Source organism: Sardina pilchardus, chromosome 9 (assembly GCF_963854185.1).
Source record: "Sardina pilchardus chromosome 9, fSarPil1.1, whole genome shotgun sequence".
NCBI classification, from domain to species: domain Eukaryota; kingdom Metazoa; phylum Chordata; class Actinopteri; order Clupeiformes; family Clupeidae; genus Sardina; species Sardina pilchardus.
In genome coordinates this window covers 12,335,523-12,363,338 of record NC_085002.1, presented here as the reverse complement: position 1 = coordinate 12,363,338, position 27,816 = coordinate 12,335,523, and the positions used below count along the sequence as shown (strand labels likewise).

The window sequence follows — 27,816 nt, the reverse complement described above, 5'->3', positions numbered from 1 at the left end:
CCTGGCAGAAGTCGCAATACTCTCTGACCAACGCTTCAGAGGAGATCCCTGGGGACCTCGACGCACCCAAACGGCAACATGGCGTACCAGCACAAGCTGGCCGAGAAGCTGACCGTCCTGAACGACAGGGGCCGCGGGGTGCTGCTGCGACTGAACTACATCAAGAAGGTAAGCGAGCGCTGGAGGTTGGGGGGAGATCGTCTTCCTACATGGGGAGGAGACCGCTACCTTCTTTTCTCTGAACGCTCTGAAAATCAGGAACCTGCCGAGCCCTGTGTGTGTGCTGGGCCCGAGGGGCTGAGATTGTTCAGCTGCTAATGAATAGTAACATTTCTAATGAGGGACCACACTAACAGAACAATATATTCAGGACATTAAAACATTAATTAAGAAAAGGTTATTAGACATGCTTAAGAGGAGAGCTTCTAATTGACTTCATGAAGCTGGAATGTCATGGCTGCCTCCACTGACATCAAGTGGTTTCGTACAACAGCACCGACCAGAATCAAAATGCTGCTTGTTGTTATATACAGCATAAAAAAAACATACAACACAATACATGTGTCATAGATGAATTGGATAAACAATTAATGAAGGATATTCAAGGATGTATTGTGTATCTCAGTGTGAGACAAATTGTGTTTTCAAATTAAATGTGTTCTATGAGATATGATGAGTGTTTGTAGGTAGGGTTGTGGGTTGCTGACAATGGTGTTGTATCTCATTTCTGTGTTCCCAAATGCTGTTGCGAAAAAAAAAAAAAGCATCATGCCAAAGTTTGTTTTAGCTGTCTGAAGCCACAGAGTAAGTGAAAGAGGAAGTACACACAGGAAGTAAGGCCGTTCCGTCAGCCTGACACATGAATAGCTTCTGAAACATGCCGTTAATGTGAGAGCTGTCTGGGGTTGGGTTTAAATGCTCTGTGTACAGAGTATTACAATGACCTGAGTGTACCTGAGTGTGTGTGTGTGTGTGTGTGTGTGTGTGTGTGTGCGCGCGGGGGCGTGTGTGTGTGTGTCCGACGAGTACTGGGATAAGCTTTTGAGAGGTAGACTACAATCGAATTTGAATGTGAAATTCCACAATTACCATACTGAATACAAATGTCACGGACTGCATGCATAACATATCAAAAAATGCCAGAACCGACTGTCACCACAACATGACATGCTGCAAGCTGTCTTGCACACTTGCCAGTTTGTCACTCCCACTCTGTCTGATGGTGCTTGTTCTCTCTCCTTCCCCTCAGACATGTACGGATCCCAAACTCAGGCCTTCCTTTCTGGCAGACAAGGCCATGGAGCCTGCGATAAAATACATCAACAAAAAATTCCCCAACATCGACTTCAGGGGAAGCAGCGTGAGTACTGCTCGGGATGCGAGTCGTGCACTTGTACTTGTCATGCATGTCATACAGCCCCAGTCCTGTGGGCCTGAGCTCCTTTGAAGTGTGGCTGTTTGGAAAGGGCTTGTTCCAGACGCCATGCTCGGTTCACGGCGTACTGTCTGCAAATGTCATTCAAGTCAGTTTGTTGCACACTGACACAGGTTCTTGTTGCACATTGTGTACCTGTGAATGGGGTAAGGTGTGTGTGTGTGTGTGTGGTAGTGGTGGTGGTGATTGTGTGTGTGTGTGTGTGTGTGTGTGTGTGTGTGTGTGTGTTTGTGTGTGTGTGTGCGTGTGCGTGTGCGTGTGTGTGTGAGAGTGTGTGTGTGTGTGTGTGTGTGTGTGTGTGTGTGTGTGTGTGTGTGAGTGTGTGTGAGTGTGTGTGTGTGTGTGTGTGTGTGTGTGAGGGCACTGTGAGCTTTCTGAGTGACATGTAAAATAAGGAAATAAAAAAACCCACAACGGTTCCAAGGGGAGCTTCACGAGCGCACACATGCATGCCTTTGAAAAATAAATAATTCAAATGCACTATAAATAACTGCATTCTAAACTGCAAAACAGATGAAGCGTCACCACATACTGTATACTGCAGTGGCAAGCACATCACCTTTCTCTTAATTTATTTATTTAAGAATTTAGCTGATGCTGTTAACAGAGTGACTTACAGGGAACTAATTACCGGCAAAGTCCATTAAGTGCTCAGGGGCATAAGAGGGCAGTCCTTTGTATCGAACCCATGACTTTCTGGCATTAGACTTGGAAGTCCACGTACTGCTACTCCACCAACACAATATATTTTAATGAACCTTCATACATATTCTTAAAGGACAACTCTGGTCTAAGATCAAGTGTATAAGGTGGTATATTTTTGGATGATATCAAGTGCAAGCTTTTGTTGGGGACCAAACAGCATTAATTGGAGTAGTTTTGAGTACATCCGGAGTATGCATTTACAACAATATATTCATATATTAAAATAATATATAGGGGGCAAGGGAGCTACTGTACGTCAAAATAAATCGCCTTTGACAACGCTCAAAATATCATTAAACATCTGTGATATGGTGGAGAGGGTCCTTACAGATAAACAAAAGTAATTTAAAATGTGGAGTGAACAGAAAGGATATACAATACAACTGTTTGCGCTGTCAGTGCATGAACTAAATGCTTCTTAGCTACAGTAGGAGACGTTTGTATAAATCATTTACCCAATGCAGCACAAGCTACTGTCATTGGACACAAAAACAACTTCAATCGACTTTCTTCTCACAGGATCATGGCAGCAACCAGAATAATTATAAGCTCCACTGCACTGACTGCAGAAACAGTCCTCTTTATACTTTCTTTACACTTACAAAATCAAATATACTTTGAGAGAACATTAGTGAGTTTATTCTGCTCTCGTGAAGTTTCAATCCAACTATAGGTATACTATTTTGACTAAACAATGATTAATAGCCTAACCATGGCTAATAGCAATTAACAGTAATTGGCAATAATTAATAAGTACTTAACTACTGCTTAACTAATGCTCATTGATTGCTATCTGATCATGGTCTCTGCAGCAACAGCTGAGCAGCATTCAGAAGCAGAAGACGGCCGTGCTGGAGGGGCTGAGGAGCTACTACGAGTCCTTCATCGACATCTTGGAGTTCAGGGTGAGGCTCTTTAATCACCATCACCAGCGTCGTGATCTTTTCACATGACCATTCATCAAATCCGTACTCCGGTCATCGTTGTCAGTGTCTCCCGAAGATTCATTTAGCACTAAAGGGCACTGTCAGTTCCAATGAAACAAAAAGAGCCGTTTCGTATCAGCGAGGGCCATTCACACGCTCTCTCTGAGTGAGATGTTGTTACGGAGAATGAAGGAGATGAGGAATTATAAACTGTCAAGCTGTAATGATGCTGCTAATGAGAGAAAGCAAAAGGACACAGTTGTCACTGTTGTCTGCTACTTATTATTCTTTTTTTTACAAAGTAGTTGCTGGTCATTTGAAAGCCTCAATATGACTCATGCTGTGAAGTGACAATTGCAGTAATTGGCTTCTATTCATGCAATGACTCATAAGTACGGTTGATCTACAATACCATGCATGTACCACCATTCTTTGTGATATTGTATTCATATCTTTCTTAACTGTTTTAGGACCATGTGTATGAATTGCTGAATACAATAGATGCATGCCAGTGCTTCTTCAATATTGTAAGTAATACTCAAAGACCTGAAATATTGACCTGTTGATGTTAATGCCTTGAGCTTTAATGTGTGGCTCTAACTGCTTTAGATTTGAATACGGGTCTTTCAGAATGTTTCTCTTTTATTCTGTCCATGGATGACTTGGTTAGATTCTAGCCAAGGGAACTATATTCAGAGCTGAAAGTGGTCTACAACTTTAAACTTTCCGTGATTTAGAAAAGAACCAGGGCTAAATAGCTTGGGTCTGCCAAACCCACATCCACCGCACTCACCGTGGTGGTCTGGTCTGGGTCTTTTTTACTGGATTCATACTGTGCTATGGGGCAATGACAGTGAGCGTTGACCCAAACCACATCGAAGTGAATTAAATTAAGGAAGTAAAGGGATAAACAGCAATGCACACCTAGATTGCTGAGGTGTTGACTAAGTGAAACCCTCTCAACCTACACTACACTCAAACTATGCCGCAATGATTTTGTTGGACCAAAGATCAGGATCAGAATATGCACACACAATCTATCTGAACAGAGATTTGGCTGGCTAAATCAAAATGTCCAAACCTATTAGGCAGTACATTCATAACATTTTCCTGTCAGTAAATTGTTTTGGGGTATATTCGATGACCCTGGCAAAAACAGGGCAAAGATAGTCTGCCTAATGCTAGCGAAAGAATGTGACTGTACTATATATTGTCAGACATGGGCAGTATTTCAATTATATGTATTTTAAATACGTATTTAATTACTTTAGTGTATTTTGTAATTTGTATTTTGCAGGATTGGAAAAAATCAAATGTACTTTGTAACAAAATACTTTGAGGGGTTGTATTTAGAGTATTTAAAATACTCAAATACTTAACAAAAATCTCATCATTTCCCCCCTCAAATTAGCCAAAAAATCATCACACAGTTAAATATAGCCTTTTACCTAGTATAACCATGACAACAATATGCTATGCTTTTCATAGTCTGGGAGCCAAAGGTCAGAATCTTTAGGACATGAACCCCATGACATGAGGATTTATGTAAGGTATCAACCAAGGTGTCCTGATCTGCAGAAATAATGGAGGAGACTGAGGCAAAAACCTCCCCAATGCGAAACAGTCTCAAGTTTTCACCTTCCAGTTAATTAATTCTGTATATTGAGACACCTTACAGGATGTTACTTTATCTGTCCCCCGTGTTGCCAGTCATGTATGAAGGCAAAAGGCATGCATTTATTAGCCTGGATGCCAGACCGAAGTTTAGTCCCGCCTACATTCTTTTTCTGCAGGGAACTTCGGTCTGGCACTGTTCCGTTCGGCTGCAACTATTCGAGATACAGATCTGTTCGGACCAATCACATTGTCAGGGCGGGCTTTACGTGATGATTGACAGATCAACAGCACTGACGTTCACGGCTGCATGCGTCCTCGTTCGACGAGTTGGGTGATTGCAACAGGAACGCTATGGCTATGAATGCATAATTTGTTCATGCAGTTTGGCCTTTCGTTTAGCTTAGCTATTGAAATGGAGGTTTTGAAATGGAGGTTTTATCACGGATTCACACAACTATTTCTGAACACTTAGACCAACGTGGATATGTGGGAAAACTTCAGTTTCACTTTCACCAAGTTAAAACAGCATGGGTGAGTGATGTCGTTCCCGTTTGTTTAAAAATGTCTGCTCGTTCTGTTAACAACACACTTCCCCAGCTGTTCATCGCATAGGCTAAAGTTTGAAGGAATTATTTTTAAAAACGAAGGAGGATGTTTTTCACATAGCCTTCCCTGCTACATATTTTGTTGTCTTAGAGGTTGTACAAGATAGATACTGACAGCCAATAACTTGTTCTGTTTGGTTTGGTCTATCCAATGAGTGCAGAGCTATCCCCCCCGCCCTGTATCGGTTGAATCACGCCCCATAATCGCAGCTGAATGGAGCAGTTTCAGACTCATATTCTGACAAGAATTGAGTATGACGTCGTCATGCATTTATTTGCATTTATAGCACAAAAAGGGAAATGCATTTCAATTTAAAAACGCTAACCTGTTCAATCTGTTGTACTACTTTCATTGAATACGGAAAATGATGGTGGGTAGTTTGCTTCGTCAGAGTTGATTCCACTGTTGCAAAGCCTGCTTGTTGTCAGTTCAATCATCGTTTATATTGATATAGGATGCTGATTACATTTTTTACTAGATCTACTTCATGGGTAGCCTGGCTCCGCCTTCCTACGTACTTCCGTTCAGTTTTCATTTCACTCCACTACGTAGTCTGGGTCTGCGGTATATTCACAGGTTTTCTCAAAACAAAAATGTGCAGGTCCAATCAGCGAACAGAGGGAGTAGCTGAGAATGATGACGTTGAGGTCGCTAGTTTGAGCATGTCACCTCACGACCAAACGTTTATCGATTGCTTATGGCAGATCTGAGAGGCTCTGGGCAGAGTATCCGCATTCAAGGAAATTCATGCTTGGCAATGGAAAGTGTCCAGACTCTCTGTACATTATGAATGTACGAGAGTATGGTAGGACCAGGCTACTTCAGCCCAAAGTAAAGAATTTAGGCCTCTGTCCGCCAATAAAAAACTAGTATTTCTTGTAGTTTATTTTAAAAGTTGGTATACCATGATTATTGTGGGGGTATTTTTGTATTTTCTAATTGCTAATTACTTGTATTTTAATTAAATACATTTTTCACATCCGTAATTTGTATTTTATTTTGTTACATTTTCTACGCCAGTATTTGTATTTTGTAACAAAATAGTTTTTGATGTATTTGTGCCCACCTCTGTATATTGTATCTACCAACCAAAGGAGGTTTTGAGATATTCATTGTAGGTCAAATGATGACAAACCATAACTACTCAAAGCTAAGAAATGATCTGAGAGGGATACAGTACTCTGACTACACCGTTAAATCAAAACAAGAACCAGGATCTGATTTCTAGCCTCTGACTGACACAAATGGAATGCATTGTAAAAACTGTCAGTAAATAAAAACAATGTGTATATTCTTCAATGTTGTAGGACAAGTTGGTTTGCGATATAGTGCATTTGTTTTTTACATGTTTCAGGTAGTGAACTTTGACTTCACAAAGAACTACATGGACCTGGTGGTGACCTACGCCTCAGTCATTCTGGTGCTTTCTCGCATTGATGACAAGAAGGCCCTAGTGGGCATGTATAACTGTGCCCATGAGATGTCCAATGGAAGCAGGTAATCACATGCGGCAAACCGTATAATACGCTGCCTATCCTTATCAAGAATCAGAAGGACAGAGTGGTGAGATGTCCATTCAGAATAGCTTTAACCCGTCCAGGACTAGCATGACTGTCAGCAGGCCCTTGCACACGGGAAGTACAAATGCAAACAATCATACTCTTTCTTCCTTTTTTCCCTTTCCCTATTCGGTTGTTCTCTTGTTCTCTCTCTCTCACTCTCTCTCTCTCTCACACACACACTCACACACATTTCCCCATCCACATTTCTTTGTATGACCAAAGTACAGCAAACTCATGTCTAACATCCATTCACCTCACTAAATAATGCAACGGACATAAGCTCACACACAGTCAGTCACAGCTCTTACACTGCTTGAGTGATTGAGATCAGAGTTGGCACAGTGGTAGTGACTGATCCACCACGTCAGGCCACTGACACTGATGGCGGTGGCTGCCTAGCAACTGATGTGGCGTGATAAGAGCCAATCCATTCGGAGAACATGAGTCAAAATGGCAGCTGCTCTCCTTAGTCATTAGCCATGATTGCCCATGATTGCGCATAGCACCCCCCACCGCCAAAAACACCCCGCAAAACTAATTGAGGTGTAATTGGTTGGGACGTCAGCAGTTTCCAGCTAACCTTTTCAAACGAAACTCCGGGGTGTCCCTTTGGCATATCCAGCTCATTGCGCAGCTGCCATAGAGTAGCAAACCATATCTGATTTAATAAAGTGAAAAACTGCATAACCATCATTATGACATGGGTTCTAAACTTAATAGATGTGTGGTGATGCTTTGCTTGTTGCAATCGTGGGATGTTTTGCTTTGCATTAAGATGCACAGTTAATACCGTGAACTGACCTGTCTTGCAGCGATCCTGCCTACCCTCGCCTTGGACAGATGCTTGTGGAGTACGATCACCCAATGAAAAAACTCACTGAGGAGTTTGGCCCTCATACCAAGGTGAGCAAACCAAGCACAGACGAACAAGCCATTCTCCCCAGCGTAAATAATGCATCATGGTTATAGAGTTTGGGTGACCATGACACATTTGGGTACCAACGGCCAGTTTACTGGTATACTAAAGGAAGATACAGTGGTTACTTGGTTGAGAAAGTTACTTAATGAGAAAGTAGTTAGCATCAAGAGGAGATAAGAAAACAAATGGACCGTGATATAAGCAAATGTGAATTTCACAACAACAAGATGTACAAGAAGGTGTTACCTAAACAAAACCAGAAAAGCACTCAGAGAGCGCAGACCTCCGCCTGTATTGTTCTTCCTCGGTTGTCATACATTTGAACCTAAACTATTCCGATCGCCACCACGTGGTCATACCTGCCATTACACCACTAAGCGAAACACATAAACGAATCCCGACGGTGTTACGGATCATTCCCAAAATGTAATCTTCTTCCTTGGGTCATGTCTGACCTTCCCTGAAAATTTCATCGAAATCCAGCCATTACTTTTTGAGTTATCTTGCTAACAAACAGACAAACAAACAAACAAACAGATGCCGGTCCCCGATGAAAACATTAAGACCATTAAATGCTGTAGATTGGCTTCTGTTGTGTGAGCTAACATTGAGTTTGCCTACGATACTGATGTTACAAAGCTGTAACTTACTACTGCCCGTACAAACACTCGTATTAAGCTGTTTTACATCCACTGGGTAAAACAGATACAGATTATATCCATGCAACAAAAAGAGCCTGGGCCAACTTGGGCCATAAAACCATAACAAACTGTTGCAGCACCGACAAGATGTGCGTTTAGGAAGGTTTCAATTGCATGGGAGGGAGGGGGAGGGAGGGGGAGGGAGTAGCGAGTTAGTGCTGTGTTTTGTTTGAATGTCAACAGAAGTGACATTACCCAGTATCGCTTAGAGTGCCTTTAAGAGAGGGAGAAAAGAAAAGTGCAACACAAAAAAAGAAAGAAAGAAACTAAAAGCACAATACTGCTTGGTCAACGGTGCAACCAATTTATTGATGCACCGACGTTTCAGTCAGGTCAGGTCAGGTCACTTTTATCCAAAGCAACTTGCATCATGAGAATAACAATTCACATGCGTATGTGAATTAAACAACAACGAGTTTGATGATTTCCTTCAAACTTCAGCACGGCTTCGGTGCTCATGTAAGATGGATGGACATTTATGTAAGCTCCAAGGCTCCAAGGAGTAATAAAATTCGCTCGCAGTCTCCTTCGCACTTAAGATGAAATGACATCACCCTAATGAGGCTCCGAGCAGAGCACTGCGTTTATAAAATAATATAATCTTTCATCACCTCATGCATTCAACGAGTTCAACGAGTTCAATAGCTCTGAGCTCTGTGACATTTCCCTAACAGTAGTTGACATTAAGACAGCATTACTTGTTATTAAATCTAATGAATATCATGCCCCATGGGTTTGGTGCTGATGTCAGTGGAGGCAGTCAGTCAGTAAACATTCAAACACCCTGAACTGTGATGGGTATTAGAATTCAGTGGTGCCAACTGTTCTGGTGCCAACTGAGTGGCACACAATGGATCAGATGAGCGGCATAAAAGTATGCCAGCCAAAGGCATTTAAGGTAAAGAAAGTGAACGATTTTCACCACATGCTTTTATCCAAAGGTTCATCGACTCTCAACAGCAGCCAGGTCAGAGTAATCAAACCCAGATCAACTGATTGGCCACGCCACTACGGCACTACTGCTGCTACACTGTGTGTGTGTGTGTGTGTGTGTGTGTGTGTGTGTGTGTGTGTGTGCGTGTGTGTGTGTTTTGGCAGGCGGTGACGGAGGCGCTGCTCTCGCTGCAGCTGGTGTTCCCGCGCAGGAACCTGCAGGCGGAGCAGTGGCGCGGTGCCCAGCTCCTCAGCCTGCTCAACAGCCCTGCCACCATGCTCTCACCAGCCTCCTGTGATACGGTGGGTACCAGCACACACACACACACACACACCACTCCTGCCACCATGCTCTCACCAGCCTCCTGTGATACGGTGGGTACCACCACACACACACACACACACACACACACCACTCCTGCCACCATGCTCTCCCCGGCCTCCTGTGATACGGTGGGTACCACCACACACACACACACACACACACACACACACACACACACACACACACACACACACACCACTCCTGCCACCATGCTCTCCCCGGCCTCCTGTGATACGGTGGGTACCACCACACACACACACACACACACACACACACACCACTCCTGCCACCATGCTCTCCCCGTCCTCCTGTGATACGGTGGGTACCACACACACACACACGGTGGGTACCGCCGCCCTCCCCCAAACAGACGCGCGCATACACACACTCTGCTCGCCACCCTGTTTGCCCTGATCTCCTGTGATATGGTGGCTATCACCACATTCAAACACACACACACACACAACACACACACACACACACACACTGCTCTTACCACGATGCTCCACAGGCAACACACACACACCGCTCTTGCCACCATGCTTGCCCCAGCCTCCTGTGACACTGTGCGACCACACATCCCCAAATACACACACACACACACACACACACACACACACACACACACAGAAAAACAAACAAACACACCCCATCATTCTGGCTCCAGCATCTTGCATCACATACCCTTCCATACCACCACTCCCGCGACAAGCCCCGCACCACACTGTGCCAACGGGGCCAGCATGCTTCAAAGGCATCCTCTAAATGCTTTGAAGTGCCTATTGTGTTCCCACATGCCCTCTGGCTGTCTCCTGAGTGGGGAGGGAATAGAGGGGGGGGGGGGGGGGGGGGGGGGGACAACAAGGTACGCACACAGAAGATGTGTGCAGGAATTCAGTGCACGCTCAGTCTGCTCAGTAACCACCTGTGCGTACATTCCCAAGTGCACACACAGACACACACACAAAATTATACCTTGAGACTATTGCTGTCCTTTCACATGAAGAATCTCGGAAAACATCACTCATAAACTGCCATTATGAACGTCGAAAACTTTAAATGTCATTTAAAACCATTTCTCAAGCAGCTAAACAACGTTAAAACATGTTCAGCTCTAAAACCATTTCTGCTGGTCATCTGTATTCCGGTACATGCTTCTGTGAGAGCTTAATGACATCTGCATATTCTTCATGCTCATCAGCATACTAACTATGCACTGAGCACTGTGGCTAAGCAAGCTGTCAGTCAGACGCCACACCATGACAACGCTTGTGACAGCCATCAAGTAGAGGCGGACATTTACAGAGTGACTGACATTGACCTTTGGTTGAGACGAGATGAAGACATCTCTTCCAGAGCTCTCCCTGAGAAGATGAACTGCCCTCAGCATAGAGGCTCCAACCAGATGCTCTTCGAAATCACCTCACATCTCATTTGCATAAACTATTCAGAGTAGTGCACTGGTGGTGTAGCCTGTACAACTGCAGCCTCTAATATTCAAGTGAAAACTTAATAGAGATATGCTCATATCAGCGATGCTCTTTGTGGCACAAAAGTGCCTATTGTACTGTAATTTCCGGTGTATTGGCTGCATTGTGTATAAGCCGCAGGACAGTGTTTTATGGAAGCTAAAAGAAACAAAACCACACTAATATCATATTAACTGCCCCCATGTATTAACCTCATAGCTGGAAAAGCAAAATCAATGTATAAGCCGCAGCTAATTAAATTACAGTAAGTGGCTGCAGATACTGATTTTTGCAATCTATTCACGTGCGCAAATCTATTTTGTGCATCTACTATTCACAGAGCTAGACCCAGACATGCAGATGCTGCAGCTACGCATACTGTGGGTTATGGCTAAAGGCTGAATAAAACCATGTTTACCTTTCTCCGCAGATGGCCTGTGAGTATCTGTCCTTAGAAGTGATGGAGCGCTGGATCATCTGTGAGTATGAAGAAGTAACAGTTCTACAGTAAGACAGGATGGACATCATGTCTACTCTGAAGTTATCCATTAGTACTCGTATTCAGTAGCTTGGGAGGGACAGAGACAACTACGCACTGACAGTCATTTATATCTAGACTTCCTGCAACGTAGAATAATGGTATGAAATTGATATGATTAAAAAGTGTAATTTACTTTGTAACTTTGATTAAAAAAACAAAAACTCTAACTGACTGTGGAATTTAGATGGAAGTCTAACTTACTGTGTCATTTTGATGAAAAGCATAATTTGCTGTGTGAAGGAGACGTGATGAAACGTTGTCGTAACTTGTGTGATGTGATGTCCTCCCGCTGGCAGTGGGCTTCCTGCTGTGCCACAGCAGCCTGAACACCAACCAGGCCTCGCAGGAGCTGTGGAAGATGGGCCTCCGCAGCGGCCTGGTGCTCACGCTCGTCAGGGACGAGACCATCAACATCCACAAGTTCACAGAGGACTTCTTTGACGGCCTGAAAGGGTAAGGCGACACGTTCAAAAGGGCTACAGTGTTCGCACAAAACAAGGTGTGTACTTGGGCTACAGGATATTGGGGGGAAACTACAAGTTCCATGTTTCTGTGCTGACCCACTCCCGCAGGAGAGTCTTGGTGAAGCAATTCCCACTAATCGATCCATTTTCTGTCTCATTCAGATACAGCAAGAGGGTGGCTGACATCAAAGAGTGCCGGGAGAACGCCATAGCCAACTGGTGAGTGCACTCACACAAACCCCCTTTTATTTATGTATTTTTATGACTTTTAATGAGTCTTTTTATTCTATTTTACTGTATTTTATCTCATTATATTATTTCCGCAGCTGCATTTGCTTGACTGATTTTTTAAAATTGTATATTGTCTTTTATCTTTTTTACTTATCATTTGTTGCTTCTCTGTTTCTGATGGTGTAAAAGTACACTGAAATGCTTTCGTGCATGAAATGAGCTGATAAATAAAACTGGTTTGCCTGGTCTAGCCTATTGGATACGCAGCAGCCGCATCCCTCTCCTGAGTGGCCCCTGGCTGTTTTAGGGTGAATGTGTGAAAATTAGAGAGATGGCTAGCTGTGCGATCCAAAGATCCATTCATGCAGTGAAAGGTGGGCTTGCTTGACCTCTGAAAGCTTATCCTGGTCTGAAAGCACTTTGTGATTGGCTTGCAGTGGAGCTATACACCGAGAGAAAAGACACTTTCTGAGGGGTGCGCTGAAGGAGCTGTGCAAAGTGCTGGAAGATGAGCCCAGGCTGCTGGGCCCAAAGGTGAGTACTCCTCTGGTCCGTCCTCTCCATCTGGTATTTGCCTCAAAATCCCTCCCTTCCCTGGCTGTCCAAGATGGACGGTTCTGGTGAGGAGGATGTCCTAATAGGAAGATGGCGTTCACCTCTGGTCTAGCTCCAAAGGAGATTACCACTCAGGAAGATTAACCGCCATATTTCAGAAGGGCGTATTAATATCTAGTAGCATTTCTAATCTTCAGGACGCTGGAAAATGCTTTTTAAAGTCACAATAAAGCTGTCCGTCTGCATTAATAAGTACTTTAATGTTGCCTGATTTCAAAACACTTTGTCGGTATCCATGGCGAAGTTCATTCATCCATCAAATGCGCGCTCGCTCTTATCTCTCCCACAGGCACTGTTTGTATTCATGGCCCTGTCATTCTCCCGTGACGAAGTCCTCTGGCTGGTTAGGCACAGTGAGAACGTCCCAAAAACCAAGACCCCCGAAGACTACGTGGACTCGTGAGTTTTAAATAGATGTACCATGAACCTGAATGCCACGCTGTTTCCACATTTCCCACATTACTGACAGGCAGGAATGCAATCTGTCGCCAATCACGCGCTCAGGAATGAGAGAGAAAAAGAGATGCTGGTGTTTTCGTTTTGTTGTTCTGTGGCAACAGCCAGTGCCGATTAACGAGTAGCATGAATGAATAGGGGCCTAAGCTAGTTCTGTTTCACAGCTGGCTGCTACGGACATGTCACTCCTATTACACTGTAGATTTTGGACAGTGTGCCATTTTCCATTAATTTAACTTTAAAGTGAATTTTGCAATCGACATTATCCATCTGTGGGCATATAAATGCTAAAATATTTCAGTAATACCTTACTTGAAAGCATCTACATAAAAGTGACATGACACTGCCATAATCCTAACCCTTACTTGTCAAAAAATGAATGACACTTAATGACAAACATTATGTCATTAACATTTATGACTTGTTCATAATGTTCATGACACGTTCATGATAGTGTCATGTCACTCTTATGCAAAGAGAAAGTCATGTTTAAACTTAGCTGCAGACCATGTTGACAGCAGATATGTCATTGTAAAATTGTGTTGTGCTGCATAAGAGTACCCCATTTAGCATATGCCCCAGATTGCCTTATAAAACCGGCTGACCATCGATAAATGGTTTGGTAGTGCATAAATCTGCAGTCGTTGCCTTTGATGCTGAGATCACAGACACCCCCCCAGCAGTCACACTGATGGATCAAATGCAACAAAATCCCTTGGTTGCTATACTTTGATATTCACATTTACTGAATGAGTAATTTACTGAACCACAATACTGTTAGAATGTCAGTGACTTTGTGTACGTGCACATGTGTGTGTGTGTGTGTGTGTGTGTGTGTGTGTGTCTGTTTATTAGGCATATGGCAGAGCTCCTGTTCCACATGGAGAGACTGCAGACTCTCCTGCAACAGCATAAGGCGATCATAGATCGTTATCATCTCCTCTACTTGTGCCAGTTTGATGCACTGGTGATCAATGACACCATTCAGGTAATGGAATAGCCAGAATCCCTATCCATAACCTAAATCCAACACTAAGCTTAAACATTTAGCCAATCAAAGGCTTGCATATTTCAGCATAACTATTTAGCCAAATAAAAGAAAGCATAGCATCGTGAATTAACAGCACACCCACTTTTTTAACATCCCTTAAACAGATGTGATTATAAAGCCCGCTGACTTAGTACTAACACAGCAGTTATGCAACCTTCTCAAAATGCAGTGTGCAAGTGTTCTTTGCCTACGTACATATTCAGACAATCCACATGTACTGCACACACAGCGGATTTGGGACGGCACCGGTGTAGATGTTCTTATGCAACTCAACAAACAACTCTCCGAGGATTATAACGATGTGGGCAGCCTCGCCCTCATCTGTGCCTAACTTGTAATGAACTGGGCCTCATCTGTTACTCTGTTTCATTATTTATTTCTGCCTTTGTTTGGGCTTTTTTTCCCCCTCTCTCACGCTGGACACAGGCTATTGGCTATGGACGCTTGGTTGCATGAGGTCACAGTGGGGCCAATCTGCATGTTGTTCCACTGTATACACCGTAAACAAAAGAGCTTTGCTGTTACTGATGTGAACAAAAACGGAAATAAAAACAGAACAAATACCACTTATGCATTGAATGAAATATAGCTATTGACTGATTTACTTAGTGAAATATTACTATTCGCTATTTACTTACATGAAATATTATTTGACTGACTAAATACTACTGTATCCCTAGAGTCTTTATGTCTGTCCAGAAGAGGAGTCCGTGCTGATGTCATCGTTTGTGTCTGCTTTGTCAGGGCTCAATGTCAAGCAAGGTGAGCTCTGTTGTGTTTGGAGTGTTCGTATGTCACACCTGCAGCATGACTCATCTTTCCACACAAAAATTATAAAATGCTGAGTCACACAAACACTCATTCTGCCATCTACTGTCTCAACAGTGGAGAATGGAGAAGAGTTTGATTTCAGAGCTCTCAGAATGGACTGGCTGCGCTTACAGGTGTGGGACAGTTCTTCAGAATTAGATTTGTTCAGAGACAATTCATAGAATAAGATGCTGACTTATGTGCTATTAATATTTCTTAGTGTGCATGTCTCTACAATTCAATTTAAAATAAGGAAGAGTTGTTACAAATATTACATCACATAGTGGATTCAGAGCATATAAAAGAAAATATTCTGTTGAAAAAGTAAAAAAATACAGTGTTTTCCCTCATAATCTCATTGCCCATGAGTACTGCTCTACCTCATGCTGTGTTTAATGTATGCAGGCGTACACCAGTGTGGTCAAAGCCCCTCTGTCTCTGAAAGAATCACCGGACCTGGCCAAGATCATGAACATGACGCAGTTCCACACCAGAGTGATGGACGACATGGACGGCCTCCTGCAGGAGACGGCAGAGCTGTCCATCCTCTGGTAGGTCGCCATGGCAGCTGGAATTCTTTAGAGCTCTACCACCCCCCCCCCCCTGGTTTGGCCAGCGTGGACAATCCACTGCCGCAAACACATGAGACCAATCAAATCCAAGAGCTGCCTTCACGCACAAAAAAGCTTTTGTTCATTTAATGTTTCCACATAACACATCATTGTGCTGACTTGTATGAAATTCTCACCTGAGATCAATAAAATCAGATAGCTCTTCTTTAGTTGTATTGTTATAGGTTCTTTATCGTTTTTGCTGTCCATTGTTAGTTTAAATGTGCCTCTCCTGCCTCAGCTGCATTGTGGCGTAAAGGTCTGACACTCTGTGCTGTTGCTTTGTCTCTCCTGTCTGCAGCTTCTACCCGCGGGTGTATGAGAAGATGTTCTACCAGAGCAGTGAGGCCGTGCCCATGCAGAGGTACCTCATGGCCTTCCCTCTCCTCTGCTCGCACTTCAGCCAGAGCACACACCCCATGTGCCCAGAGGAGGTCAGTGGAGAGCAGTGCTCCTGCTGAGCATGCACACACACACACACACACACACACACACACACACACACACAAACACACACAATGTACAGAGAACTACACAGTTATCTACATCCACACACATCCACACAATGTACAGAGAACTACACAATTATCTACACACACACGTGTGCGCACGCACACACTGTACATGCAAGAATTGTCATAAATATTTTTTTGACATTTTGTTTTCCAGACATTTTCAGTGCAGCTGTAATTAAGCTATTGTTATTTTATTTCTCTGTACTCTGCAATACTGCAATCGTATCACATGACATAACATGATTTATTACTGTTTTTTAAAATGGAGATATAGCATTTTGGAATCAACTCTTCATACATTCAAACACACATTCACCAGCCAGCACCATCTGGCCTTAATTTAACTTTGATTTCTGTCTCATAATGCCATAAAATGCAAAATAGTCACAAACACAAAATGGCAGAAGCTGCGACAGCTGTAACTGAGCTGCACTGTGTCGAGGCGGACTCCTCGCCCCCAAAATGTATGGCTCCAGAGATTAAACGTGACCTGACTTTGAACCAGAGCCATAATTGGAACAACATGTCGCGTAGCACCAGTGGGGGTTAAATAAGTTTCTTTCATTTTTTTTACCCTCCGTCCTCTGTCTGGCATCTAGGCGGACGCGATCGAGAGCAGGAGCCTAAAACTGTGCGTAACCTTCCTGGAGGAGATTGCCAAACAGACCAGCACGGTCGTCCTGGAAATCTGCGCCGAGCAGTGCAACCTCAACGACCAGGTGAATTAGTCCCCAAACCCCCCCCGGGGGGGAGTCCGGAAACCAATTTACTCTGGCCTACGGACTAAGCCACGGAAATCCAATCCTATTCATTAAAACAAAGAGGCATTAAAATCAGGAATGAAATAGAAATGTGAAGGGAATCGAAAAACGCCTGCCTAATAAGGCCATCAAGTCACAGGGCCAGTGTTTCACGTTGTGCACAGAATGTAGATCTGTCTTAACAATGGGATGAATTCTTATGGGGTAGATATGACATGTAAATTATGCTACTGAAAATATGGAAATATCTTGTGGAAAGTCGAGCCTTATAAGCACTTACGTCTCTGATTTTTTCACAAAAAAATTTATCATTTATATAAAGACTTAAAAGTGCCTTGACAGGAATCCTGCACATATGCAGACAACTAACACAGCAATCAATTTTACAGTCTGTCAGTGCCGAGCCAGACTGTGACAATTATCCTCTTCTTATTTTCCCCTCCACCAGCTTCTGCCAAAGCACTGTGCGGAGACTATCAGCAAAGCCCGTAATAAGAAGCTGAAGAAGCCCATGCCCAAGAAGGGCGAGGTGCCCAAAGACAAGCCTGGCACAGAGAGTCATAGGAAGGACAGGGGTCTTGTGACCAAGTAAGCCACAGCAGCGAGCATATGCAAATGGCCGCTATCTGTCTCTCCTCTCTCCCGCTTAACCCGCAGGTAAACCCCGGTCCCCAGTAGCGTCAGGGGCCAGCCACGGGCACTGCCATTGGCTTTATGTAAAAGCTGACAGTAGGGGTCACCTTCACTCATGATTATTAATGCCAAGGTGATGGATAGTAAGACACCCAGTAGGTCGTTATTTCTACTGCTGTGCTCGGTCCTCGACTGGCAATACATAAGACAGAACAGTGAGCGTGTTCACATGCACACTAACAAACTGATTATTATCGGGTTTTTGTAATTATCTGGTAATTCAAGCTCATGCAAATGGTATAAACCGATATTCATTATCAATTTCCTGCCGTTATTGGTTTATACAAAATCCGTTTAGCACAAATAGGCTTCAGTTAATAATCTGATTTCTTCGAGACATGTATACATCTTAAATGGTTTATTCCAGTTACCCGATCATTGCCAGTAATGGTTTTCTTTGTGCATGTAAACGCACTCAATGAACAATAGTTTATGTGTCAGAGGTAAACCCATGTTAGTCATCTTAAAGATAGGACTGAAAGGACTAAAGAAAACTAACAAAACAAAATATTGTATTCTGAAGAATAGTGCATACTGTATAACCGAATATGTGAATAATGTAAATTACTCTTTCCACCCCCTCTCTTATTTCTCAGTATGGATAAGATGCATCTGACCTTATCAGAGCTCTGCACAGCCTTCGCCCACTACTCTGACTTCATAGTCTTCAACCACATGATCGTTCCTGCTGAGTTCCTGATATCCCAGCTTGACATCAGACTTAGCAAGTACGAATAACATTCTTTTTTAGGGTGGGTTGGGGGGGAGTGATAGCAAATGTGAGTCCATAGATTTGAGTTACGCATGCACATACACTCAGCTTCATATTGTCACATATAACATTTTTAAATGTGTGAAATGAAAAAATAAGAGCATATTTATTAATGACCACAGAAGCGCTACCACAGAAGATGCGTCGTAGTTAGCAACCATGCACCTCAGAACAGTGGAGAGAGTGATGGGGTGCGTTTGGGAAATGACCCAAGTTGGACTCGAACCAGGGCCACGTAGACCTGAATATGGTACGGGCGCTGTAACCAGTTGTGCCTCAGCTCACCCCAAGATTAACATATTCTAATGTTAGACAACTCAGTCATGTATATTAGACATATGCCACAGTCAGACTCATTCAGATGCTTTGATAAACTTGATCAACTACAAAATAATAACATTCTTTTGGCAAAAGTGCTCAAACGTACTGAATCCCAGCTGTCTTAAATGGAGTCTGGAAAGCCTCACTGTGCACAGATGCAGCACAGAGCTCCATTTAAAGACCTCGACTATTAGAGACGGTTCAGGGAGCTTTCCCGCGAGTTTCCACACTTAACTCTCTGGCTTGATGCGCCTCATTTTAGATTTCAATTACCATTAGAGCTAATCTAGTGACCCAGCACACACACACGCAGATACACACACACACACACACCTGCTCCACAGAGCTTGTCTTGTCTGCATAAAATAAACGTAGCCCAGTAGTTTTATTCCAGCTAGTGGGGGAGAGAGAATTTAATAGGTATTGGAGGCAAAGGAATAACTCCTTCTTCATTCCAGGAGAGGGCAAAACAGCACAAAACAATAAACTCTATTATTCCAGAGCTGCAAGTACATACGTACACTGTGGGCACCACACATCAGATCAATTCAGTGTCCTGACCTTTGTGAAATCAGATCATCCCATTCCAGTTGCCCGCAGGCTTAGGATGTACTGTAGGAGCTGGGAGAGGGGGCTTGTGTGCAATTACTGCTGCCTTGGCCACATTTATAAACACAAAACACACACACACACACACACACACACACACACACAGACACACAAAGACAAAAAGAGAGAGAACGAACGTGCGCTTGTTTAGCAATCCCCTGAAGCGAGCGTGCCTGCCAGGGTGTGGCCACGGTTCACCGGTTCCCCGTGCCACAACCCATGCCTATGCCGTGCCATTTTGCAGGATCATCGTGCAAATGGCCAATTACAACCAGACCACCCAGGAGATCTCGCGGCCCTCGGACCTGCTGTCCGCCGTGCGGGCCTACACCACCAGCCTGCAGACGCTGAGCCGCTACGTTCACCTGGACGTGACGCGCCTGGTGAAGAGCGTCCTGCTGCAGCAGACCCAGCCTCTGGACTCGCGCGGGAGCCAGACCATCACCACGCTCTACACCAACTGGTACAGTAGCATCGAAAAAATAGTTTACCTTCCAACTCTCTACTGTGATATCTGAACCCCCAAACATGAAATCCATAGTGGGAATTAAAGCACTATGCAAGGGTTTTTTTTTTACCTTAATATAACAGCTTCAACGCCAATTTGATGGTAAACAAATTTGTAATAGCGGAATCGTTCACCTAGCATAGTCATAGGAGCTCTAGAGTTGCCAATACTCCAAAAATACTCCAAACTACTCTACATCGGATGCCTTTAAAGAAAAGTATTCATTAGAGTATGGATTACCTATTGATTCACATGGGGAAAATTAGACTAAGTGTGATGGAAGCCAGTGTATTCATAGCAAAGGTGCTATTATATGTATTTTTTTTAGCATATTTTTGGGCTTTTTGTCCTTAATTTGGACAAGACAGTGAAGAGACGGACAGAAAATGAGTGGGAGAGACAGATAATCCGGGTTGTACTCAAATCCAAGTGTGATACGGGCGCTGTAGCCAGCTGTGCCACAAATAATATTTCTTGAATATTCAACCTGCCTTAACAGGACTCCGCTCTGCCTCCGCCCCTGGTTTGTAAAATCAGACAACATGATGGATCTCGCCGAAAAAAAACAGGGACATAAAGTCTAATGAATGTTCACTTCAGCATTGTCCTCACAATCCATAGTGTGAACTAAGAAAAACCCAACAGCAATAAAACACTGAATGAAAATACACTGTTTACATGTACCAGTGCACCATTGCTATCTGCCAGAGAACAGCGACTTATAAAAAGGTATTTTAATTATAACCACAGTTAACACAGGATAACATAGGTGAGAAATATACACCCATGTGAACTGGTGATGGCACAAGTTAATATAGCCTTGCCCAAACCAAGCAAGCCTTGAAACAAAAAAAGTAGGCTCATGAGTGCTTAACAAAGCAAAATCTATGTTAAGAGCAACAAACTGACAGGACCCCAAATTAGTTTTGGGGGCAGTGATACAGCTTTTTTTGTCAAACGAAACTAAGATCTACATTTATCATATCAATTAATAACTGAATGTTTTGCAGTAGACCATGACATGTACAAGTTTGCTGTAGTTTTACTATCAGGCAACCATGAGCCTTTTACACAATGACGTTTTTTCCAAGATCCTCATATTTTGTTGTCTCACTTTGGGGAAATTACAACCTCTCCGTAGAGGCTTGTTAAGAAGTAGGCAGGGCCTTGCTGTATATTCACTGATTTTGAAAATTGAGAAATAGTGAGAGCAAATGTCACAAGTCAACATGCTCACCAGACAAACAGGCACTGTTCAAGGAACAAAAGCAAACAACGAAAATAAACGAAAGCAGCGAGAAAGACTAGTAGGCTACTTCTGTTTTGCTCTTTTTCTCAACATTTTTCTCTGATCCTCTTCTGCAGGTACCTGGAAAGCCTTCTACGGCAAGCCAGCAGCGCGCTCATCCTGCACTGCCCCACAATGCATTGCTTTGTCAACCAGCCCACCGAGACTGAGCAAAGCTTCCGTGCAGATCAGTTCTCAGACATCTGTGGTAAGGCAAATTGACTTCACCGCCACCATCTCACCAAAGTATGAACAAAGCTGTTGCATGCAACACACGATGGTACAAATAGGCTTACGCAGAAAATGAGGCCTGATGATGATGAAGCAATAAATGTGATAACGAGCGGCTCTCAGAGTTTCGCTATCAGATGAGCTATCCGAGTCAGGGAGGGGACACTGACACGGCGACAGCTGGGGCAATTACTGTGGAGCTCATTTAACCAGTGCTCCACCCAATCAGCAAAACACCTTATCCAGCAAAAGGGCCTGTTCACTCAAAGCTCATTAGATCTGAATGGCTCCATGAGAAAACATACTGTATCACAAAGCGACCGAATAGAGACCGCTATTGTACATTTTCGAGTGCAGGCGTAGTAAAGGCATATGTGTGTAGTCACGGGGGATCAATTATAGGCCCACCTCATTAATCACAGATAAACAGCTGAGGTCTAACATTTAAATACTATTTCTCTCGCGGCGACTATGATACATGACCAGGAACAAGCTCAGTCGGTACAGCATGTGCGCAGAGTGAGTTAGCCCTATCTCAGCACGATCACTGAGCATTATTCATAAACTCAGTTCACACCTGGGGGAGTGTGTTACCACTGGGGAAAATGTGGTCGAACATAATCACAAAAGCGAGGGCCATTTTCTTTCACCCCTCTACAACAGCACAGCTGCACATCTGCATTAAGTATTTTCTTCTTACCTGCCCTGGTCCTGCCTACCTCCTCCTCCTCCACCACCTCATTTTCCTCTTCCAAGAAGATGTGGCCAATTCCTCATTACGTATTGCTGTATTCTACTCGCCCACTGTACTGGCAAAAAGGTCAACACCCACAGACTGCCTCTGCTACACTAACTTCTATAGCAGTCTGTGCCAGAGGGAAAAATACACACTCACTCACTCACTCACTCACACACACACACACACACACACACACACACACACACACACACACACACACACACACACACACACACACACACACACACACACACACACACACACACACACACACACACACACACACATATATATAGCATACACACACGCATACAGTCAGTCCCTCGCACTATCTCTGTCTTAAGCCATTAGATAATATTTCACCCCCACATGCACGACCACTTACTGCATTTGAGCAATAACATTTGCTCATTACAAAGGAACAGAAAAATATTTTTTTTTAAAAAAAGACCTTTCAGAAATCCCATTAGTGGTGGGAAGTTGCTCACACAACCATGCATTATACACCAGGCACGCATTGAATCTGCCCGTCTCATTTCCTAAATTACACTGCATTTCATGTTCAGTTAACACGCTCCTGGCCACACCGAGAATGAAGCAACTACCGCCGTGTGCCGCATCGCCTTGACTGAAATCACCTGTTGGGTTTGTAGTAAGTAAGTGCTGAAAGTGAAATAGCAGCTGATTAATAGTGTCTGTGGGTGGGCTCTCTTGCAGAAATGCGAGCCCTGGCTGAACTCCTGGGGCCCTACGGGCTGAAGTTTCTCAGCGAAAACCTGATGTGGCACATCACCTCACAAGTTGCTGAACTCAAGGTGACACCCCAATAAATCAATAAATTGATTAATCGATCATCGCAGCCCAAGTGTACACCAAAGAGGAACGACTTAAAGTGACCCAGTGTGACCCGCACCACTCCAGTGCACGCATACTGTATATTCACTCTGGCACCTTTTCAAATAGGCTCCCCAAAAGCAAGCCACACAATGGCAAATACATACATAATGCATACATAAAGTGCAGTTTTATGCTTCAAGTCTACCTTTTCTGCTTGTGTGAACAACATACAAGAAGCCCTGTGCTATATAATTACTGCAATCCTCTTCTGTGACTTGTGTGAAAAGATAGATTGCTGCAGTAGGCAGCCAATTCCATGTTTTGTTCGTACAGTAATTCAACCAGAAAACAAAATGCTTCCATTAACTCTGAGCCAGTGTACAGTATCTGTCTTCAACTGCTTCATTATATTTCATCAGAAACTTGTCATGGAGAACATGGATATCCTCGTACAGATGAGAGCCAAATTCGACAAACCCGAAGAGATGTCCAGTCTTCAGAAGAGACTAACAGGTAAGCTGGCCTGGGCCTTGAATCAGCTAGGGGGCGAAACGGGAGTGAACAACTCTCAAGTGTGCCCAAGCGAAGCGAGAAAACAGCACGACCTCACACATTTCGCCAGCTGACTTGCTGTGCTGTCTTTTAAGTGGTCCCTCTGCTCTGTTCCCCTGGCGGTGCAGGATGTGAAAACGTCCTGAAACGGATGACGATCATCGGGGTTATTCTGTCTTTCAGAGCCATGGCCCAGAACTCACTGGAGGATGTATGTAACCACTCAATCATTTCTAGATAAAAAATATAAAAACGAAAAAAAACGAAAAAAAAAAACAGATACAGAAGTAGCTGGTAGAATTATTATGTGAACATTGGTCAACGTAGCATCCATTAATTGCACTGGAGGATACTGCGGATACCAGATAATTTACTCCTCTATGCACTCTGTCTGAAAATACGAAAAAAAAAAAATCTCTTCTGACCATCTAACAGGGTTATGATCTTCACTGGCCTCTCTGAGAACTCTGTTTATGTCACGGCAGGTCATGCACAGGCGTTGCCCTTTTCTCATGGGACCTATCCAATCTCTGCGGGACTTTGTGCACCCGGACACTGACATCAAGGTAAAATGCATGACCATGACAGGCTCTATGTGGACTCTTAACATTTACGTAGCATCACTGTGGTAAACCGCTTCTCAGCATGTCTTTGGTTTGACGAAAGTCAACCATAGACAAGCATAAAGAGGAGAAATGACGAGTCATTTCCGTGTATTTGAGTCAGACAGCCTGATCAGTATCAGTCTGTGGCAGACTGTGGTCCTGCTGTAGACAGGAGGAGGGAAGGAAAAAAAGCCCCTTACTGCATCTTCTAACTCTAGAGATGACAAACAAGCCATGGGGCAGATCCAAAGTCACCCTAATGATGTCAGCACTGGTCACAGTCAGCCTGGGTTGCAAAACTGTTTGCACCAACCATGCGATGAGCCAGAGAAGAATTAGGAGTAAATGATCAGTGGATTGCCTTTTTATGTAAGATATGCTCCATGGTATGGGCATAGCTTCGTCATGTTCCATAAGCCATGTTAGGTGCACAAAATGTTGTATCTTGTAAATGTCCCAGGATGTGGGTAAGGCAACACAACAACTTCTCACAGAAAGACAATCATAGCTACATGTAAATGTGGTTTTCCTCTAAGTCTCTAACGTTAAATGTCATATGCATTGTGTTGCATCTCGATATGCTTGTTATCTAGGCTATCTACGCGAGGTTCTAGTAAATGTGCTGCTGCCGTTATCACAAACCCACATCATTTTTGCTCAACTCAGCTGCATGTTATTTACTGGGTTATGTGGTCACAGGTCTCACTCAGCGTGTATGAGCTGGCGTCTGCAGCTGGCTTGCAATGTAATATTGACCCGACCTTGGTTGCCGCTATCGCTAGCATGCGAACAGGTATGTCTTCTCTGGTCAAACCTTTTGCTCTTTGCTTTTTGACAAAAAAAATACATGGCCATATATTCTCAATGAGCCAAACTATATAAAATAACTATTAAACAGCTAACTTCTGTGTGTTCATTTAAGCCCACTTTGCCTCCCTTAAAAGAAAAATAACATCTATTGATAATATTTGTATTCTGCCTTTGAAATAAGTGCATTATAAATGCATTTTAAAAACATTTCTCCCCAGACAACTCATCCAAGGAAGAAGAATGCAAGCTGGCAAGTCTGCTACTGATCTTCATCGCAGTGTCACTGCCCATCTTAGCTCTTGACACCAACTCATTCTACAGTCGAGAGCAAGGAGGTAAAACTCCAAAAGAGACAATATTCTCCACCATAACTATTCTCAGACGAGTTATTCTTTTTAAACACCATCATTGCAATACTGAAATTAACACATCTGTTAAAGAAAGTTTTTACATTGACTTATCTAAAAAAAAAAAGTCAATGCCTATTGATGATAACCCGATGGACTTCCAATTCGGCGCTTAAAATGTATAGACCTTAGTTTATGTTAGACATGTTCCCGCGCCAAGCTCTGTTTACAGATGTCCAATGCTGACGTGCTTTCGTGAAGTTAGTGTTGGCCTTGTGCCTGCTGATCCAAGATACTTGGCTCAGAGCCGTAAGAAAAACTCAGGGAGCCACAAATACCAAATATGCAGTGCTGCAGAGGATGGCATTTATTCCATGTTATTTTTTCCTGTGGACTTTCCATTGACGAAGAGCAAAGGATGGGCTGCTAGGCTCCAAGAAAGCAAAACATGTCCTGTTTGCATAATATTCTCAGCTTGCACACAGATGATTGCTCATAACATTCACGTTGATAATGTGTGATCAGACAAAAAGCTCAGAGTATCCTCACAATAAGTCACATTGTGCCAGTACAATATGGTCGAGAAGCCTTTTGTGTGGGTAGCCCCTTGTAAATAGCATGACCTTCCCCTGTGCTTTCATTTTCTGTTGTTCATTTTCTCTTTCTTTGGTTTCCCCCCCAGGACATCAAAACAACATCCACTGCCTGGCTGTGGGCATCAACCATCTGTCCGCCGCCATGTTCACTGCCCAGAATGACAACATTCAGCAGCATCTGAAAGAGTTCCTCTTGGTGCGAGGCATCCTGCCACTCAGAACATCTCTTAACCTCAGCTATTTACAAGAAATTACACCTTGAACACCAACAATACAACCCCTAATGAAAACCTTACTCACATTAGGGCCTGTAAAGGGCTGTTCACACAATAAACGATCACTACGCCGATAATTATAAACAAATATCTCTCTTGTTAATATGAATGACGACGTTCACACATAAACTATAACGATAATGACAGGGCAAACGATAGAGTTGTCATTATCGTGCTTAGTGTAAATGCCCTTTAAGATGCTAAAATGGTTTGAATGGTCATGGTTCCACTAGCTAAGGTGAATATGTCTGGGTGCCCTGTTCCCCGCAGGTGGCGTCTTCAACTCTACTGCAGCTGGGCCAGAGTGTGGAGAAGCCCGAGAACAAGAACAGAGACTCTGTCTACATTCTCTTGCACCTGGTGGGCACACATGGCATACACTGACACTGATACTGATATCTTACACTGCTATGAGTCACATTGCTGTATTTACCAAACTACTTCAAAGCATCTGATCATCAGTTCTGCTTTCAATCTATTTTTTCTGTTCTTTTGTAAATGTATCATCAGAAATGTCATGATAACATATCTATCTATTTATCTATCGATCTATGATACATCAATCCATTTGCCCCTAATTTGTGCCCTCAGCACATGCAATTGTCACTACACAAATGGAAATGAATGTGAACGTTTGTTGTGACTGTTCATCTTTCAACTTAGCAAAAACTAAAACATAATTTCAACATATTAATATCTAGTAATTCATTCCATACTCACAACAGCCTATTTGTTTGGCATTATGTGGCACAATTCATAGCTGTAAGGGTAGTCATGTTGAGCCCAGCTTACTCCTTCCAAAGCAATGACCTGGTCATACTGTAGCTATAATCTTACATGAAATGTAATTCAGTGAAATCTCGAGATTGTTCCCTGGTGCATTTATTTAGTGCAAAGAAGCTAACTTAATCTCTGTGCAAACACAGCAACATATCACATATAGTAGATCTATATGTAAGTGTCTGTATGTATACAGTACAGTATAAACTCATTTCAGCTGAATTCAACTCATATTACATACTGTACTGCAGATCTATGTGTCATCTATCTATGCTCAATCCAATTGATCCTTTGCAGATAGTGGAGGGTTCTCCGTTCCTGACTCAGGACATGCTTGAGAGCTGTTTCCCATACGTTCTCCTGCGCAACGCCTACAGAGAGGTATACAAGACCTTCATTCATACCGTTGGCTGATCCACTCCGCAAACCAACCCAAGTCACCAGAACAGCATGAAAACACCTGGGCTTTGGTTATGACTCACACAGAGCACTGGGGCCGTTGGGGGAGGGGGGGGGGCTGATTTGGTGTTGGGGGGAATCTGAATACCCCCAAGCTCAATACCCCCAACTTCTCAGGAACATACAGTATCCAAGACAAAC

General features: G+C 43.3%; 2 protein-coding genes across 2 annotated transcripts in view; one reads left to right on the top strand and one right to left on the bottom strand.

Annotated features, from left to right (window-relative positions):
- col2a1b (collagen, type II, alpha 1b) overlaps positions 1–27,816 on the bottom strand; it is a 140,510-nt gene that overhangs the window by 95,624 nt on the left and 17,070 nt on the right. The window lies entirely within an intron of this gene.
- On the top strand, positions 28–27,707 carry nckap1l (NCK associated protein 1 like). Its single transcript, XM_062545803.1, has 31 exons — positions 28–168; positions 1,250–1,360; positions 2,953–3,045; positions 3,537–3,593; positions 6,644–6,786; positions 7,664–7,754; positions 9,570–9,707; positions 11,629–11,677; positions 12,036–12,192; positions 12,366–12,422; positions 12,872–12,968; positions 13,339–13,448; positions 14,361–14,493; positions 15,237–15,318; positions 15,442–15,500; positions 15,772–15,917; positions 16,279–16,411; positions 17,092–17,211; positions 17,702–17,841; positions 18,543–18,674; positions 19,893–20,111; positions 21,522–21,652; positions 23,132–23,229; positions 23,671–23,764; positions 23,932–24,014; positions 24,289–24,369; positions 25,108–25,201; positions 25,437–25,553; positions 26,248–26,357; positions 26,707–26,796; positions 27,514–27,707. The coding sequence occupies exons 1-31, from the start codon at positions 79–81 to the stop codon at positions 27,628–27,630; spliced, it is 3,372 nt and encodes a 1,123-aa protein (XP_062401787.1). The 5' UTR covers positions 28–78; the 3' UTR covers positions 27,631–27,707.

Bases quoted from the DNA above. Each gene is read 5' to 3' on its own strand.
- nckap1l (XM_062545803.1), top strand. From the start codon at position 79: ATGGCGTACCAGCACAAGCTGGCCGAGAAGCTGACCGTCCTGAACGAC. The intron at 15,501-15,771 runs GTGTGGGACAGT...TAATGTATGCAG, and splicing joins TGGACTGGCTGCGCTTACAG to GCGTACACCAGTGTGGTCAA. The intron at 20,112-21,521 runs GTACAGTAGCAT...CCTCTTCTGCAG, and splicing joins ACCACGCTCTACACCAACTG to GTACCTGGAAAGCCTTCTAC.